This window comes from Nannobrachium achirus (genome assembly GCF_963921795.1).
Source record: "Nannobrachium achirus genome assembly, chromosome: 4".
Lineage (NCBI taxonomy): Eukaryota > Metazoa > Chordata > Actinopteri > Myctophiformes > Myctophidae > Nannobrachium > Nannobrachium achirus.
The window spans coordinates 25,515,964-25,535,417 of record NC_137813.1 but is presented as its reverse complement, the minus strand read 5'-3'; the positions used below and the strand labels follow the sequence as shown (position 1 = coordinate 25,535,417).

Genomic DNA, 19,454 nt, shown 5'->3' with positions numbered 1-19,454 from the left:
AAATTAAGTCACCATGGGACTACGTATACACTCAGGATATGAGGGGGTTGTATTGAAGACAATAAAAATTGCAGATATAAAAAATGTATCAAGATATATATAGCCTATAGAGGGTATGCGCATGCATAAAGTGAATGACAAATCGAGTGGCACATCGAGTGGCAAAGTGATGATGAACATCATTTAACGTTGTTTAATGCAATCAGATAGGACCTTTCTGTTTGGTGTATGGGCTGTCAAGTGCAGAAAGTAGTTTTTTTGCCACTCAGTAGGCGTTCCTGCATAACTTCCTGGTATGATGATGATGTCACGCGCATACCCTCTATATATATAAAATATTATTAAGACATAATTTCAGTGGCTTGACTGCATTCATCAGATCAGTACATTTGTTCTTAAAAGGGGGTTTATGGTTCGTTTTAACTCATTTAATACAAAGTACAAATACAAAGTAAGTTTCTCCTAGCAAAGCTTCATATTTTGCGGAGAAACGTAAGAAAATGTGTTCCTATGAAAAAGTATATTGGTCAGAATAAAAACACATGCGTGGATATTATTGTAGTTTAGGTAATGCTAATGTAATGTATTTTGTAAATGTCGCGTCTTAATGACGCGTTCATTCAGGAGTTCAAGATGGCGGCGCTTCTGGGATTGCGTGCATGTTGCTCTGGTAAAATGATCTATTCTGCTAAAATACCTTGACTCAAGCCGTGTCTCTGTGTAGTTAATGTGATGATATTTAGATTTATATTTTATAAATATACAGAACAATAATAATATCAGTAGAAATGCGTCAAAACATGAGGATGCTGCTCTTCCTCAGGAGAGCAAGGTCACTGTGTGTGCATTATAAAATACCAGTAAGAACCTAACGATAGGACAGACATAAATGACATGAATTAACGCCATTGCGGTTAAGGGCGTTTGGTTGACAATATTACGTCTAATTTTGAAGATCGACTTCTCTGTGAAGTTTTAACTCTCGCCGGCTTCCCAAACGGAATGAAATGAATCCATTTGGCAGATGATCTAGTTCTGTTCAGTGTTTCTCTAACTTTCACATTTCAAGGTCTCCCCTTAACTCTGACAGTGTACAAATGGAACCAAATGCACCCGTTAGGGTTCATTTGGTTCCATGTGTACACTGTCAGAGTTACAGACTTGTATGGGTCCATTCAATTTAGACCTCCCTAAAGGAACCCACGGACTAGAGTCCCTGGAATCCACTTTAAGAACCACTGATCTAGTTAATTAAAGAGAAAAGCCACCCTAAAGCAGAGCTCACATTGTGCTAACATTATTGATCCTTATAGCTGCAATGTTCTTGAGTTTAATGACGTTTGATACAATCAGATAGGACTTAGATGTATGGGCTGTCAATGGTTGAGGTTGGAACTCAGTCATAATAATATAATAATAGATCCAGAGTTGCACGTTGCGGCTAAGTCAGCTCTAGAATTTACCTTACTACAGTATTGTCACTCTGCTATCAAAGAGAGACTTATGCAAATTCAGAAATCAAAACTTGCTGCACATTTTAATATAAATAACTTATAGTATTGTAACGTTAAGCGGACTGAGTGAGGCAGCTCGCTCCCTACTGGGACGCGAACCCTGGTCCCCCACTCAGCAGACAAGGCAAGCATGGCGGAGCGAGTTACGGCCTGATCTCTTGCAGGGGTTAAGTTATATTGTAGGGAGGATGCGGTGTGTGAGTTATATTATAGGGAAGATCTTCCCTTTAACTTGCAGTCGTATCAGGAAGATTTTGTTTAAATATAGTTCTATATTTTACATTGACTTTGAGTTATGTTGAATGAACCACGTTGAACTGAAGCTACAGTAAGGCAAATGCTGGCTGGCATAGAAATAACTGGAAATCAAACTTGGTTTGACAGTGTTCCTGATGCTGACATCTACTTTGATTATCCTGAACAATCGATATCTGTCAACTTGGATCAACTCTGTCAATGTCCCATCTTAGGCCATGGCTACACAGAGCTGGATATTTCATATATCCCGGTTTTTCAGATATCCACATAGAAAGATATCTAGGTCCACAGCACACGACAAAGATATCTAGGTCTAACAAGCACACACACAGTAAAGTCTTCAGAGATATCCGGGTTCCCTGTCTACACGGATCCAGTGAATTGGATCTTTTTCAATCTCTCCACTTATTTATCCGGTTTAAAAAATATCCAGTTTCACAGCCAAAATATCCAGCTTTGTGTGGCTGCAAGCCCCAACACCACAAAAAAATGTCTAGCTTCAGAAATATCCAGCTCTGTGTAGCCGTAGCCGGCACCTGAGAATCCCACTACTAACTACAAAGTACTATGTTATGGTTTAGAGCACACAACACAATTTTAAAAGCAAGGTATTTCGTTTAAAAATCTCAAGCACTCAACAAATCAGTCAAACATTTGTTAAAATTGCTTTTAAGTAAACTGAAAGAAACGTCTTCAGTTCCTAATTTTGCTCATTCTACCTTCAACATTGTTGGCTGACTTTTCATGAGATTGGTCTTGGATGGGCATTTGTTTCTCTGAACCAGAGATAGTGACAGCTAAAATTGTAACCTCGCCCAGTGCCCACCTCTCTTGTAAGGCGGGCAGGTCACACATAAAGTCAAGTTCTTTCCACAACTGTAACTGTGTAATTCATCATTGAATCATTTTACAAAATAGTTAGGTTTTAAACCTTGAATCAATCCTTTATATTATTGGCGGTAAAGATGTTGGAGATTTGTTTGAGATAAAACATTCCTCACATTTTTATTTTTGCTGTTTAGCTCTCCAGATTTCCTCGCCAGGCCTCCTGCACAGTTCCTTCAAACTGGTCAGTTTTTGCACACATTTTTCATTCACAGCAGATAATTATGGATCTGTTGAACATGACTAATAATGTCAGACATTGTGATACAAGGCAACACCATCCCACCATAGTACTGCTAGTTCTAAGAAGAACAAAAAATAAAGACAAAATCACGTCTCTCCATTGTTGTCCATCTGTGTGATAGTGTGCTGTACCCCTGAGTCGGCGGACATTTGCTGCAGAGGCTAAGAAGACTTACTCTAGAGAAAAACCCCATGTCAACATCGGAACGATTGGGCACGTTGATCATGGCAAGACCACCCTGACTGCAGCTATCACCAAAGGTAGAGAGAGAGAGTAAACCAAATGTCTATAATGTAACTTTAATGGGATTTAGAATCGTGAAATGTTATACTGACAGATATTTTAATTGTGAAGTAAAATTTTCCTGCAGCTCTGCGTGTCTAAATTTGAACCCCTTAAAACCTATATACTATCTTTTGCTCTCTAGCTTATCTCTTGCCCAGCCTATCGACAATCTCACAATGCATCGTAACGTGTTGTGAGCTTTTAGATCTGTTATTTTCACTGATTATTGGTCTATTTTTGCTTAATGTTTTCCTATTATGAAATGTCTAGAATAGGGATGCAAGGTTTAAGGTGGATATTTTATTGGAGACATGCATTACTCTTTCAACTCCTATTCACTTAGTTTAATTATTGTCATTTTGTTGTTTTGGATTTCCTTGACCTACACTTTGTTCTAGGCTCCAGAGTGATTTAGAACTGTAAAAAGACATTAGACTTAATAGCCAATCGGTTTTTATACCACATCTACTGTAGTATCAACCAGTAAGAGAAATTAATCTCACTACCTCTGGGGGAAATTGGGAATCAGAGTAATTGATGCTTTGGCAATGTGAACATATGTTTTCTCCTGTCAATAAAGCTCCTTTGAATTGAATTGAAATTTAACTTAATTCCAAGTGCACACTTAATATTTTTTGGACCTGTGTATATGTGTTCTTTAACTATTATAATAAAACCTATTCCTTGGCCTCAGTGCTGGCAGAGGCTGGTGGAGCAAACTTTAAAAAGTATGAGGACATTGACAACGCCCCTGAGGAGAAGGCCAGAGGGATCACAATCAACGCCTCTCATGTGGAGTACACCACAGCCAACAGGCACTACGCCCATACAGACTGTCCTGGACATGCCGACTATGTCAAGGTACACCACAGTCCCAAACATTTTATTTTATTTCATCCATCCATCCATCCATCCGCTTATCTAGTGTCGTGTCTTGGAGGTAGCAGTTCCAGCAGAGAACCCTTTTCCCTGGCCACATTAGCCAGCTCTTACTGGGGGATCCTGGTGCTCTGTTTGCCCTGTGGACTCTTCCCAGCAGGGCATGCATAGAAAACCTCCATGGGGAGTCAACCTGACCTAAATGCCTCTAAGACAGGGGTCTTCAACATTTTCAGGCCAAGGACCCCTTATTTGAGAGAGAGATGAAGCAGGGACCCCCACAACCTTTTCATAGATTCCATATAGTTTAATTGTTTGACAGCACGATCATCAGTGTATTTTGGAATCAGCGCGAGGCGTTGTGATCTTGTAGATCTGCTATAATCAACTTGACCTTTCACTCTGTACTTAGTCTGCTCTTTTTCCCCTCTGTACTTAGTCTGCTCTTTTTCCCCATCTACACCAAACCTCTTTGCGGAAAATAGCCGATCTACAAGCTCGTAGATCTGCTATTTTTGGCTAAAGTTCTCAGAATATGGACACTAGGGTTCAAGTGGTTAATATAAAAAAGGAGAAAAGTTTTCTATCACACAAAGATCTGGAGTACCCCCTGTAGTAACTCTGAGGACCCCCTAGGTGTCCCGGACCCCCTGTTGAAGACCCCTGCTCTAAGCATTTTCATATTTATTTACTCCAGAGAGGCTGACACTAAGGGTGTTCTGAAAAGGGTTAGTTGAGGTGTGTGTAACTGTGTACATTGAATTGCAGTTTTCTACGTCTCTAAATAATAACTATTTAACTCTTCTACTGTGCCAGGGTAAAAAAATATCATGCCGTACATTTGACTTAGGAAATTGTTAAATATTAAATAGGCAGTCATTTCATGTTCTTTGTCATTATGTGCAACCTTTGATTACGAACCCGTAAAGGTAAACAATAGAACATGATCCCCCCCCCCCCCCCCCCCCCCACCCAATAGAACATGATCACAGGCACGGCACAGATGGACGGCTGCATCCTGGTGGTGGCCGCCACCGACGGCCAGATGCCGCAGACCCGGGAGCACCTGCTGCTGGCGCGGCAGATCGGCGTGGAGCACGTGGTGGTGTTCATCAACAAGGCCGACGCCGTGGACGACAAGGAGATGCTGGAGCTGGTGGAGCTGGAGATCCGCGAGCTGCTCACAGAGTTCGGCTACGACGGCGAGAACACGCCGGTCGTCATCGGCTCCGCCCTCTGCGCCCTAGAGGTGAATTGAATAGTTTTAAGATGTTGGATTCTCCACTCCAATTTGAGATCATGTTTTTGCCCCTGTCTGTGTATCTTTGTGTGTGCATAGCTTAGCTTGCAAACCACTGGACCATTCAGGGTCTTACTTTGCCTGCACAGTCCCATTAGACCTCAAATTCTTCAAATTGACTACATGGTGGCGCTATACCAGGTCGCGTTGCGTTCTGGCCTATGGATATCCAGAACCATAGGTCAAATCAAATAGGTCTCGTGGTCTGTTCAATCCCGCCCGCTACTTTACTTTTGACTGGAGTAGTCAAAGTTGAATTCGGTTGAAAAGCGGCAGACAGTGGAGATAATGGCTGGCAAGCAGCAAATTACTTTCTGGTCCGATGTGAGGTTAAAATCAAGTGGGTCGCTACTGATGCTTACTGTTCTGAATGTTTCACTGAAGAGCTGTGGAACGATATCAATGCAGTGTTAAGTCTGTTCAACCAAGAATCACGTGGCAGAAGCTCCAATGTGCATCCATCTGTTTTCTAAATGTGACAGGAGGAGGGGTAGAGCCCTCTGTGAGTGTGAAATGCTTGCATGGCGTCAAGGGGAAGATGAGAGTATCTGAACAGTGTGCTTTGTGTTCCATCTCAGAACAAACAGCCTGACATTGGAGCGAATGCTATCCTGAATCTGCTGGAGATTGTGGATAACTATGTTCCACTGCCCAAGAGAGAGCTCGAAAAGCCTTTCCTGCTGCCCATTGAAGGTGTCTACTCAATCCCAGGTATGGCAAGACTAACCCAAACCACAAAATTGTATGTGGCAACTTACATGTTGTCCATTTCCAGTTATCCTTAACCACTTATTTTATACTTTTATACTTCTTTACTATACGTAGGGGTGGGCGATATGGCAAAAATATTCAAATGTCATGATCTTCTTACAATATAAATGTTTTCTTCGCGTTTTGTACTGAGCTGTACAATCAAACTTTCATAATATAGTTCTAACTACCGTACCCCATTTAGACCTGAGCAGCTTCACTTACTTAGTCGTTCGATTGTGTCTTGCGGTGAAAATCTATAAGCTCCTAATGCATTGTGCATCCGCTATTATTGAAAGATTTCTGATTTTTGCCTTGGCATGCAACATTTAGATAAAGTTAGGGCAATATATAAAGTGTTAATTCTTTGTTTTCTTTGTATTTTTTGTTTGCTAAGCAGCTAATACTTTCTTCTTTACAGGCAGGGGCACTGTTGTTACTGGAACATTGGAGAGGGGAGTTATCAAGAAGGGAGATGATTGTGAGTTTGTGGGGCATAATCGCGCCTTCAAGTCTGTGGTCACAGGTGAGTGAAAGGGGAGAACTAAAAAACCATCTCTTTCATTTAGATCCGATTTTATAACGCAACAAATAGTATTCAGTAGTCCAACACATTTTAGACACAATGATGTTGCTTTTCTTTTGTGTGTACATCAATTGGATTAAATCCAAGTAACAGGAAGCATTTCTGACTTCATCACTAATAATATTTGTATGTGTATGTATTGCATCCAAAATTCAGTGACAGTTATAATCTAAGATATTGGTGATTTTGTCATTTCTCAGTGTTTAATCCAACAAAACAAATGCAACTAAGCGGTAGTTTAAGTCCTGATGCAGATTCAGTCGTATTACATTTAAACGGTACACTTCCCTTTTGTCCTGTTCGCATTATTTCACTCCCAATCTTCAATCTTCTGCCAAAATCTTCAGATTCCAGTCACTCCAGCACTTGCCCTAGCCTTTACGACCTTGCAGGCTTATGCAAAGGTTCAATTGTAATTTAGACCCCTTTTTTTAAAGAAAGTTTAGACCAGCGCTATTCAACCTGCTGCATGCGGCACCTGGGGCATGTCTGTGTGGCCCGTCATGGTCATACCAATACAAATATATTTTTCAGTTTCGCTCCAAAACACCTAAGAAAGAAACTATTTTTGTCTTGTTTTATGTAAGACGTTTTTTGTAAAATGTTCTACATTTTGTGAATGCCTGTTTCTAGATTTGGAATCTAGCCTGAACAAAAAGTTATGTTTTGTTTCCAAAATGTTATTTTACAGTAGGTAGGTATTTGCCCAAGAAAGTGTGATATGGCTTAATTTCAGCTGAGTATTAACCTTTTACCACTGATAGTTGTCCTCTGATTTATTGCAACAGTAATGTTCTCTTCACGTTTTGTGAATCAAGCCTTATCTTATCTTTTTTGTTCAATGAGGTTTGACCTTATAGACGGAAACGTGGCTGTTTTCTGTGCATTTCCTTAATTTTTTGACTAGTCATGTTATGTAGCGTGTTACAAACTCATTGTCTAAACGGCCAAATTAGGGCCGTCATTTTTAGCTTGCGGCCCTTGGACCTTTGGTATTTAGCTGAGTGGCCCCTGAGCCATCTTAAGTTGAGTAGCCCTGGTTTAGACTGATGATAGGTATTTGATTTACCTATGATCGTAGATTATTAACTCTCTGAATTTGATGTATTACCTCGTGTTTACTTGATTAACTGTAAATTGTTCTGGACTGAGAGCGTCTGCAAAATGCCAAAATTTGTATTTCATTCCTCCTGTCTGGATCAGGTGTTGAGATGTTCCACAAGTCTCTGGATCGGGCAGAGGCAGGAGACAACCTGGGCGCTCTGGTCCGAGGTCTGAAACGAGAGGATATCAGGAGAGGCATGGTGATGAGCAAACCAGGATCCATCATGCCACACCAGAAGGTCCAGGCACAGGTCTGAAGCAATGTTGTTTTTGACAGCACATTTTGATTTAGTTTTAGTCATAGTCTTTTGAATAAAATGTAATTTAGTTTTAGTCATAATTTAGTCACCTGAAAAGTTTTAGTTTTAGTCTAATTTTAGTCGACTAAATATCATAAGATTTTATGGCGACTAAATCTACAGTTGATTTACTCAACTAAAATGTATTTTGGCAGGCCATAATGGCATCGTAATGACTGATTTTACACTTGATTGCGTGCTGAAAATAGCCGATCTACAGCGCGACGCGTTGTGAGCTTGTAGATCTGCTATTTTCAGCACACAACACCTGAGAGCAACCAAACATAAAATGACACTTCAGCACTAGTCCCTCCCTAACGTTTTAGTCTAGTTTTTATTTTGTTAACGAAATTGTCAATATATTTAGTCTTAGTTTTAGTCATGACAGCTTAGTTTTTTTCATTCATTGAATTATTCCAACACTTAACGGTTAACAAGGCTAGGAAGTTTCCCCAATCAGTTATGATTTGGGGTGCTATGGCTTCTGCAATGCTTTTTTACACAATATTCTATTTTTGGGGGGGATAGACCTGTATATTGTCACTGTCTTTTCTATGTCCAAAAACCTATTTAGTCATAAGCTCTTAATACTTTTCATTGGTTAAATATTTATAAACCCTACTGTACAGACTTGTAGGTTTACCACTTTCAAAAGTCAGGCAGAAATTCACAATGTACTTCAGATGTGCTATTTTCACAAAACTAGCTTTACAGTCACACTCTTTTAAGAGAATGCAAAATCAGCATTTTTAAATATCTTCACCCTGGCCTCAGGTTTCCAAAAAGTCCCCTATTCAGGGTGTGGATGAAAGGCTCAAAAAGGCCAAAAGCACTGAAAAGGTTATATTTATTTTTTTAAATACCTTTTTATATAGAGTAGAGTAGTATTAATATAAACGATGTGTAACTTATCTATAATTGTGTGCCTGTATATAATAATTGTATTACATTACTATTGCATCAGATCATTTAATTTTATTCATAACGGGGGCCAGTACTGTTTTTCTTTTTTGCAGAGTCAAAAGTAATGTTCCTTTGCCAGTGGTTACAATAATAGAGATAGGGAAAGTCAATCGCCTAACCTTAATGTCAAGTGGGGATGTTCATAGCTGAATGTGTATAGAGCCCACCTGGGAAGCAGAAGGTTGGATTCCTGTCTCCGGCAGAACAGAAGTGTCCCTGAACAAGACACTTAACCCCTAACTGCAACCCTGTACTCCTCTGTGAGAGCACTAAGCACTAAGCTGGGTGAAGCTGAAAGGTGAAAACTGAAGTTCCCCCACAGGAGGAGATAGATCTAAGGCAGGGGTCTTCAACGTTTTCAGGCCAAGGACCCCTTAGCTGAGAGAGAGATGAAGCAGGGACCCCCACAACCTGTTCATAGATTCCATATAGTTTCATTGTTTGACAGCACAATCATCAGTGTACATGCATTTTGGATTCATTGTGTTTTAAGATATGTAACCACTTTAACCGTCAATACCTAATAAACCTGACCATTCACTCTGTACCTAGTCTGCTCTTTTTCCCCTCTACACCAAAGCTCTTTGCCGAAAATTGCCGATCTACAAGCTCACAATGCGAGGTGTTGTGAGCTGGTAGGTCTGCTATTTTTGGCTAAAGTTCTCAGAATATGGACACCACGGTTCAAGTGGTTACCCCCTAGGGGTCCCGGACTCCCTGTTGAAGACCTCTGATTTATTACTTATTAAGTTACCTCTGTGATGTCCTCTCTCTTTGTCAGGTTTATATTCTGAGTAAGGAAGAAGGAGGAAGACATAAGCCATTTGTCACCAACTTCATGCCCGTTATGTTCTCTCTAACTTGGGACATGACGGCTAGAGTCAGCCTGCCAGAGGGAAAGGTTTGTGTCTGTCTGTTACTTTTAATCTCTCTTTGGTCTCTAGTGGGACTCCTTGGTCCCACTAGAGCAGTGGTTCTCAAACTGTGGTACGCGTACCACCAGTGGTACGTGAGGCCCCCTCTGGTGGTACGCAAGGAGTCTCCCCAAAAAAGAAAAAAAGACTGGGACTGTTGCGATGTCAAATTTCCCCAGCATGTACCGCTCAGCCAATGAAAACATGCGTTTTTACGCTTGCCCTAAATGTACAGCTAAGGCCATCCAACCACAAACCTTTCCTTAGATTGACAGCCGAAGCCAACCAATCACAAACATCCCCTTGCCGAGGCAGGAAACATTACATGCATGCTGCTGCACAGCGCGCTGCGCGCAGTGAGCGACTGACTTCACACACTTCACAGCAGCTGCACTCACTGACTGATCTCACGTGCACGGAGAAATGAGAAGCATACAGAGAGGTGGATGTGGAAGTCAACGCCAGTGCATAATCGGCTGTTTCTTCAGATTTGGTGTTGAAAAATAAGTCAACCTTGATTGTGTGGATATATTTCGAGTTTAGAATGGAGGAGTTAAAAACATAGCGATCATGTGCTGCGTAGGTCGCGCCGTACGTCCTCCGCATTGTCACGAGGAAATAAGGAAACATGCAAGCAAAGCAACTCCAAGATTGTAGCCTACAGTTCAATGAGTAGTCATTTACCCATCAAAATAAATAAACTCCTCAAGCTTACAATACAATGAACGAGTCGCCGCTATCCACGAGACTGCGACGCCTTGTGAGCTTGTAGATTGGCTGTTTTCAGTGTGCAACACTGCACCGCTAAGAGTTTAGAACCAGCTTATTTAGAGAGAGAGTCGAGAGATGAAGCAGGGACCCCTTAGCTGAGAGACAGATTAAGCAGGGACCCCTTTTAGCTGTGAGAGAAATGAAGCAGGGACCCCTTTTAGCTGTGACAGATGAAGCAGGGACCCCTTATAGCTGAGAGAGAGATGAAGCAGGGACCCCTTTTTAGAAGGTAAATAATAAAAGTCTGTTGCACTAATGTGCTGATGAGTCAAATATTATAACCATTATTAATATTATAGCTGAGAGAGATGAAGCCTTATAAAGGTCTGATGAGTCAAATATTTGACTCATCAGACCTTATTATTAATTTACACATTTGACAGCACTTTTCCACGTCCATTTGGTATTGTGCTTTTATTTTATTTTTATTTTAAGAATGCTTATTTTTCACTGTTTCTACAGTTACAAAATCAAATAATAGTCGTATCGTATTATTATTAAATGTTAATTGGAATGCGTATAATTAATATAAATGCCTCCTGGTTGGGATTAGGGTAGGTGTAGCATCGCTGGGATAGGGTACGTGTAGCAGTTTAACATCAGTTATTGGTGGTACTTGGAGAGCCAAATATTTTCTGAGGTGGTACTTGGTGCAAAAAGTTTGAGAACCACTGCACTAGAGGCTTTACATTGGTTTTCTGTCTTAGAAATTCATCAAATATGACAGAGACAGTCTCTCGTGGCTAAATATGATTTGCCATTATTATTATGGTGCTGTTTTTATGTGAAATCACTGAAGAGATTATTCCCTTCAGAAGTGGTATTGGGGTGCCGATGGCCTAGTGGTTAAAGTGCATACCACACATGGGCTCTAATGCATCCTGAAATCGAGTCGCAGGCTTGATTCCAGAGCCCTACACTGCGTGTCTCTCACACAGACCTACACTGCGTGTCTCTCACACTTCAACTGTACTATCCAAACAACGGCTGAAAAAGCCCCAAAGTCTGTATTTATGTACTGTTGTATCCATTGTTGATATTAACCAAATACATCCGATTTGGAATGTAAGGCGCCCCATCTCAGAGCGCCATGTTTTTTTAGGCTGTTCTGTCGGTATTTGAATACTTGTAAAATGGACAGTGACCATAACTCCTTTCTTTTTCCCTACAGGAGATGGTGATGCCTGGGGAGGACACCTCGTTGATACTGACGCTCCGCCAACCAATGGTTCTGGAGAAAGGCCAGCGGTTCACTCTGCGCGACGGCAACAAGACCATTGGCACCGGCCTGGTCACGGACATCCTGACCATGACAGATGAAGACAATGTCAACTTTGGGGGCACATAGAGGGCCAGGGGGAGGGAATGTTGGGTGGGATGGGCTGGGGAGGTTGGGGTTGGGGTTGGGGTCTGTATGTGTCTGGTGGTCACTTCATGAAAATGAAGTCCAGCACACATTGTAGATACAAATAAGTGAGAGCTCAGACGAGTGCATGGCTCTATTGTGAAATTCCCCCTCCAAGTTCAATATAAAAAATTCCTCTGTCTGACAAAAGTCAAGTTAGTTTTAGCTTCTGTCCTTTTCTCAAATTATCTTGATTTGTGTCAGCAACAGGAATTTTAGATTGAACTAGGAAAAGGTTTAGCCTATTAAAACCAAAAAACATTTAATTTCAACAGCACTTAAGGGAGACGGGAACCGAGAAACTGATTGCTAGAGATAACAGGTGATTTCCACACTACAGTGCATTACCTGTGTTTTTATTTTGGTTTGTGCTGGAAGTAAGATCTAGGCTATGTGTCTGGGGTGTTTACGATGGTGAGTCAAGGCCTGAAAGTAGGCTATTTTGATAAACAGCTTGGCTGGTGATGAAAGGAAGAATGTCTGAAAAGGTTATATGTTCAGCAGTTTAATGTTGAGTTAAGACTATTAAACCCCACTGTCTGGTTATTAAACTGTACTTTGTTGCTTGTGTAATAAAATGTATTTAATAATAAAACAAATGACTTCTCCGGTGTCTGTTTTCTGGAGTATTACTGATTCAGCCAGAAAGGGAAACATACAAATATCTTCAGAGTTCAGTGGGGCCGGAGAGATGACAATCCTCATTTGAATTCATTAATCCAACAGATGTTGGTGGATCTTTTTGCATTATAAATAGGCCAGTCTACTTTTCATAGTTTCCCGTATGTTGATTTTTTAACAAAACAAAATGTCATGACAATTCAAGTACTGGAAAGAAAGAGGCCGCACAGCTCTTCAGCCACGATGCAAAAATGTCATTCAGGGTACATGGACTCCTTTTCTGGGTAGCTATTGTACTTGGTTCCTGCCATAGGTATGGAGAGCACAGAAGTTTGACTCCTGACTGCCATGTTTAACCATTTTAACAAAAATAATTATATTAATATCACACCATTACTGGATAGAACTGGTCAAATAGTTAAACATATTAGGCCACTGGTGGACAGTCACAGGTCTAGTATAGGAAATTAAATCAGTACGTTGGTCACAACCGTTTCCCAGATTCCCTGTGACAAACTAACTGAATACCTTGGATGACATTCTACTTCTCTGTAGATTGTTTCATGAGGGAAAACCAATTCAAATGGAGAATCCATCTGGTTTTCTCAGACCTTTAATTTCCACACCATTTGCTCATCTAATTGTGTGTGTGTGTGTGAAAAGCATAGTTTATTTTCCCAATAACATGCAGTAGGCCTGTACAACATAAAATAGCTTCTTACTGTCCTGTCCTGCTAGCTGCATGTTCAATATTTGATATTTAAGTAGCCTATTGTAATACCTTAGTAATTATTGAAATATAGCATACAGTATTGGTTACATGAAATGTAAAGGGTTTATACTGCCATCTAGTGATGATTTATTCATTCAGTACTTCATTAGACCAAATGTGGGTGAATCAAGCCACTCCAGTCTCCAGGGTTCTTTCCCCCATGTACTGCATTGTGGATGTAGTAGACGATGCTGTCAAGTCTGGTATGATTAGGCTACAAAGTACAATGTTGAATAAGATTTGAGTGTAGAATTGACCCATAAGGATTACATTTTACACTGTAGACAGTAATGTTTTCCTATACAACCAACCGACTCCTTCGAATACACCCAGCATTTTTATGTTTATAGCCTATGATACTGTTTATCATGTTTATTTGACAAACATAATTATGAACTCTAGCTACCATTAAAATATGTTCACTGAGATGGATGAGACCATAATGCAGGGTGCATTGGTGGAGGTAATTATAAGTTGCATAATAGCTGCAAGTGGCAAGTGGAGAATAACATATCTTTCATACAAAGAATGAAAATGAAGAAAATAGACAATTTATTTTATAATTTAGACATATAATCAGACCTGCACATTCAAGTAATTGACTATAGTTCAGCCTTAGTGTTACGATTCTCTAATATTAATGTAATGTTTATTCATAGTGGCAATTCATAGATTGTTGACCTTTCGTGGTAGTATCCTCGTGAAAGTGGTAGTGGAAGTCCAGCTAAATATTTAGACCCACAAACTCTCAGGTGATGGTGATGGATGTTAGAATCCTCTGCTCTGAAAACTGGTCCCACACAGATCCTATCGAAGCTTCTGAGACTACTGTGGGGCTCTGGTTCTCCACAAAGCCCTTGTTGAAGAGCATAAAACCTGTTTTGCTGGCGGGAGATGGCCTTGGCTTGTTCATGTGAGAATGCAGGATGCTCTCCCGCTTTTTGAAGCCTCTTTAAGTCTGCACCGTCACAGATCCCACCTTCCCTGTCCAGGTTGTCCTTTGCCTTGGCCAGTGCCAGGTTGTAGTTGTACAGGGATATGAAGGCTTGCAGCTGCTGCTCTTCTCCGTTTCTCCACTGTGGTGTAGAGCTGCTGCATCCGACGCACAAGGTCTGTTCTGTCTCAGGTCCCTCTTCTGCTTCTCCAGCTTGTCCTTTTCCTCAAAAGGGCATACCGGTTCTAAGTCTCGCAGCTGCTCATCTTGCCTCTCCAGTGTAAGGCTTATGTGCACCACACTTGAACGCCACTTGCAGTCTGCTTTCTCAACTTGTAGGGTTTCCATGGCTTGGCTTCCATGGCTTGCAGCTTTATCCAGGACTTTCTTTGGTTGAGAAAGCTCTGTTGTCTTTATCTCGTTGTTTCTCAGGTTGTTGTTCTTCTGCTGCTGCTGCTCTGTAGTCTCTGTAGAGAAAGATGTTTGTGACAACAACACGTCATTCTGTTTCTTAAGGTCTGCAATAGTCTTCAACAGTTGACATATCATTTTTTTATCTTTTTTTCTCTCCCTTCTCATTCTGAAGATCACGACATCTCCGGTCAGCAGCTCTTTCACCATGTCTTTAATCTTGTCAGCTTGCCATTCAAACCTTTGGTCTCTCGTCTGATCCCACTGGTCGGTTGTTGCATGAGCTGATACAGTGAGCTTGGATACATCTTCCTTACAGCTGAAGTCATTGTCTCCTGCAACATCCTGAGCTTGAGGTGGGGTGTTGATATTTGTATCAGGCTCAGCTGTACTCTTTGATTGTCCAAAGAAACGCTTATTAACTGCTTTCAGGAAAGCTTTTCCTGACCTCCCCTTGCTGGATCCAGGAGCATTAACTGTCACTGTGCTGTTGTTGTCCATTGTGAAGTAATCGTTGTAGAAGATGATGGTTGGTTGATGATCAAGGGTAGATGAACTCTAGTCTGTTAGATCAACTCTGTTACTCGGTGAAGAATACCAGAATGAAGCTCCAAGGCGCTCTTTGCGCGTTTTTATTCGGACGGCGATCGTGACGTCACACGCGCCAAGCCAATCCGCGGAGCCATGACGTGGTGTTGGGCCAATCAATATCGTCATACTTGTGGATATACCCGCACGTGAGTTTATCAACAAACAAACACGTTTATCAACAAACAAGTGACGTCAAATGCGCTAACCCAATCCGCGGAGCCGTGACCTTGTGTTAAAAGTTGCGCTGTGGTAACCATGGTAATCAACAAACCACCTGGACCTGGCTGGATGCAACTGACATAAGGCCCCTTTCAATTACTTTTCATGCGTCCTGTAAATTGGCTATCGCTGTCCCGCATTCTGATCGACAGGCACACGTTTGAAATGTGCATTTAATTTAATTTTATTTTCATTTTGATGGCTGTGTGAAGAGAACGTTGGAGCATGTCATCAGGGGGCGTGCCGCGGTGTGTGCGTGCATGCGACTGTGCGTGTGTGCGCGCGCGCGTGCGTGCGTGCGTGTGTGTGTGTGTGTGTGTGTGTGTGTGTGTGTGTGTGTGTGTGTGTGTGTGTGTGTGTGTGCGTGCGTGCCCGGCTTACTGTTGTCAATCAAACAGCCGGGTACACGCGGGGAAAACAAGGAAACGAAACGTCCAATTAACAAAAGCAACAAGCAGGGAAAAACCAAAACACAGCCTTTTAGCGACGCGCTTAACACTGAACATTGTAACGAATTAATTGAAATGGAGGAGGATGAACGTCAGGAAACTACCACCACGGCAAATAAAAGAAAATGCAGTTATAACAAGGACTGGGTCTGGGAAACTAGGCTATTAATCCGTGGGTGAAAAAAAACAGTGCAAGACGAGTCTGAAAAAGTGATGTTTGTCAAAGTCGTTTTTCAGCCAAAAGCGGAGGCTTCACAATCGGAGGCTTCACAATCTATGGACGTTCCTACTAAACAAGATTCCACAGATAAGGTAACAGCAGCTGAAATATAGCGTTTACCACACTGTGCAACACTCCCAGTCATGCAGGTCAGAAGACTGTGGTAATAAGCTCTCTTCAGTTATGTTTCCAGACTCTGATATAGCAAAGACAATGACATGTGGACGTAGGCCTACACAAGCAGCATCCATAGTTACAGATATGCTTGCACCTGACCTGCCAGTGTGCAGACTTGTTTGAGAGAGTTAAAAACAACAGTGGTTCAACCTATGGGTTCAACTCCCAATAAGTGACAAAAAAGCCCACACTCCATTCTTTTCAGTGGCTTCAGATGCTTCTAATCATGGCACAACAAAGCTGACATCATAGTAATAACAGCAGCAGCAGCAGCACCCAAAAGCTAAAGGCAGACAACAGTGTCATCATCAAGGCAAACTGCATGGCCCACATAATACACAACTGTGCGAAGAATGCTGGAGACAGGCTGAACATTGACTCGATAGTGAAAAAAATATTCACAGGTGCTTTTCAGTACCTGCACACCATACAGATGCACTGAAAGCAGTGTTTGCATTTGTGAAAGAGGAGTATCATGCTGTATGGAGACACATACCCAAAAGATGGTTGAGTCTGCCCTGCTGTCAAGAGGCTGCATGACAGCCGGGCAGCTTCAAGAGCTATACTTCCTGCTGTCACTGGGGTAGAATCAGTGCCCAGAAGCACAGTGGCAGCTGATTAAAAAAGATCAGGATGGTGAAGGGCAGCCCCTTGAGCTACAGGTCTACCTTGCTTTCCTCAATAATGTGCTGAAGATCTTCTGTGAGCTATATGACATCATGTTCACTCTAGAGAAAAAGCTCCATCAACGACAAATTGATTCCTACTTTGGAATGGAGGCTAATGATATCCTCCAACAGTTCCCAGACCAAGAGGCAGCAACGATCAGAAATGATTTTTCCAACTTCTACAACGTTGCACTCAACTACCTGGAAAAGTGCTATGACTTCACAGAGAACAACAATACCAAAAGAAGAGCAGGTTCACATTCTCCCAGCTCAATGATGTGGTGGAGGCCCTACAGATCAGAAGGAAACTGGAAATGGATGAGCTGTATGATGAATACTGTGTGACTCTGCCGCACCGGCAGGAAATAGTGGAAAAGATAGCTCCTGTTTTCGAGAAGTGGTCACAACTACACCAAATCTGACTGCGGTTGCATCCTTCATCTTCAGCACCCCCATCACCAACGCTCGGGTAGAGAGAGTGTTTTCCCTCATGAATGCTGCCTGGACTGACAAGAGGAATCGTTGCTCTGTGGAGCTTATCAAGAGTGAAATACAAGTCAAGACCAACTTTGAATATACATGTAAGGAGTTCTACAGGTATGTTCTTAAGCAGAAGGCCTTGTTGGAAGCAGCACACTCAAGCAAGAAATACAGTATAATCCCAAGAAGAACATTAAGTAAGGTAAGATAAACATTGTTATATAGAATAGTTTGTTAAACAATTTATTGTGGACTCTGGGTCAGTATATTGCTAGATTTGAATGATGTGCTGCTATTACTGTTTCACTCACTGCCAGGTGCTTTCTATGGTGCTGAATGTGCATTGTCTGTGTGGCCAGGCCTGCTGTTGCTGTGATGGAGAATACTGAAAGACTAAGTTGTGATGGACAAAACCTAAAATGTTTCATGCTGGTGGTTTCCTTGGTTCTGGAGACTTGAGTTATGATGGACAAAAACTAAAATGTTTCATCCTGGTGCTTTCCTTGGTTCCGGAGAGGAGACTTGACTTGTGATGCATGCACAAAACCTACAGTAAAATGTTTCACCAGGTGCTTTCCTTTCATCTGGAAGTGCATAGTGTTGCTATGGTGTACAGGTTTGTTTACAATTTAATTTATGGTTATTATTAAGTTGTAATAACCTCCAGTCCTGACTATATTTATTTTATCTATTGTTTTATGTTGTGCAGTGCCTGTCTAATTTGAAAATAATTTGCTGTAGTTTTAGGAGGATGCTGCTTTGGTCAAGTTAAAATGTCTTATACTACTGCACTTGCTGCTCTACATTTATCCTTGTGACTTGACTATTAAGATATGCCTCAAGACATAACACTGCCTTGGCCACAGAAGTGGAAACTACTGACTTGTCTTTATTGTGAGCTCCTTATTGGATGTAATTCATTCATGTCTACCAGATTTACCTCTTGTCCTCTTCAGGTCCGTTTGTCCAGTAAATACTGATAATTTCAAATGTATATCTGTTGTTAAGTTTGTATTTGCATAGTAGTTCTATTATAGTTGTTGTTATAGTCATATTATGTGCTACTGAATCAAACAGATGGCAAGCTGTGCCAATTTTCTTTTGCATTCTTCTACTCATTTCAGGTGTTTTGGCCCCCCAAAAGCCGAAGGCGGGCAGCCGAGCAGGCGTCCCATATTGTCCCCCACAAACATACTCTTTAGTTTGTCCCACATCTGGTGACTTGGGATCTGGTCACCCTATACGGGGGTGGTGGGGAGAAGAGCTCTGCTCTGTTCTAGTGGTTCACGCACTCATCCTTATTGCACATTTGCAGGTACAGAAACGCATAAAAGAAGCAGCCCAGCCCATTCATATCAATTCGGACAGAGATAGAACAGTTTATTGCTTTACTAATGGAGCTATCATGATGACTTCACACAGAACCCTAGAGAAGATGCATAGGCCTATTTATGACATTTTGCCACCACGTGATGGTGACAATCAACAACATTTGAACGTTCTGTTTTTGTTTCAGAAATATCCACCGTTGTTATATGAGCTTGCCTACTTTCTTTAAAATGCTGTGCAGGTGATTATTATTTAAGTGTTGGAGTTTGGAAGCGCTCGTTTTCAACAATGCAACATCCTGCTACCTCCTGCGTTATGTGCAATGGTACACTCTAGGACCGTTGAGTGATTTCAACGAGCGCTTTCAAACTCCAACCACCTGCACTGAATTTATTGACAGAAAATTTCTCCAAATCTTTTTTTTAA

At 41.4% G+C, this 19,454-nt stretch overlaps 1 protein-coding gene across 1 annotated transcript; it reads left to right on the top strand.

The window, feature by feature from the left end:
* Window positions 1-626: 626 nt before the first annotated feature.
* LOC308283786 (elongation factor Tu, mitochondrial-like) lies at window positions 627-12,108 on the top strand. The gene is made up of 10 exons (XM_080724280.1): window positions 627-670; window positions 2,795-2,841; window positions 3,023-3,161; window positions 3,881-4,047; window positions 5,045-5,314; window positions 5,944-6,076; window positions 6,537-6,641; window positions 7,905-8,056; window positions 9,849-9,968; window positions 11,924-12,108. Exons 1-10 carry the CDS (start codon window positions 634-636, stop codon window positions 12,098-12,100), a joined length of 1,347 nt encoding a protein of 448 aa, XP_080580406.1. The 5' UTR covers window positions 627-633; the 3' UTR covers window positions 12,101-12,108.
* The last annotated feature ends 7,346 nt before the right edge of the window (window positions 12,109-19,454 follow it).

Bases quoted from the DNA above. Each gene is read 5' to 3' on its own strand.
- LOC308283786 (XM_080724280.1), top strand. From the start codon at position 634: ATGGCGGCGCTTCTGGGATTGCGTGCATGTTGCTCTG. The intron at 5,315-5,943 runs GTGAATTGAATA...GTTCCATCTCAG, and splicing joins CCGCCCTCTGCGCCCTAGAG to AACAAACAGCCTGACATTGG. The intron at 8,057-9,848 runs GTCTGAAGCAAT...TCTCTTTGTCAG, and splicing joins ACCAGAAGGTCCAGGCACAG to GTTTATATTCTGAGTAAGGA.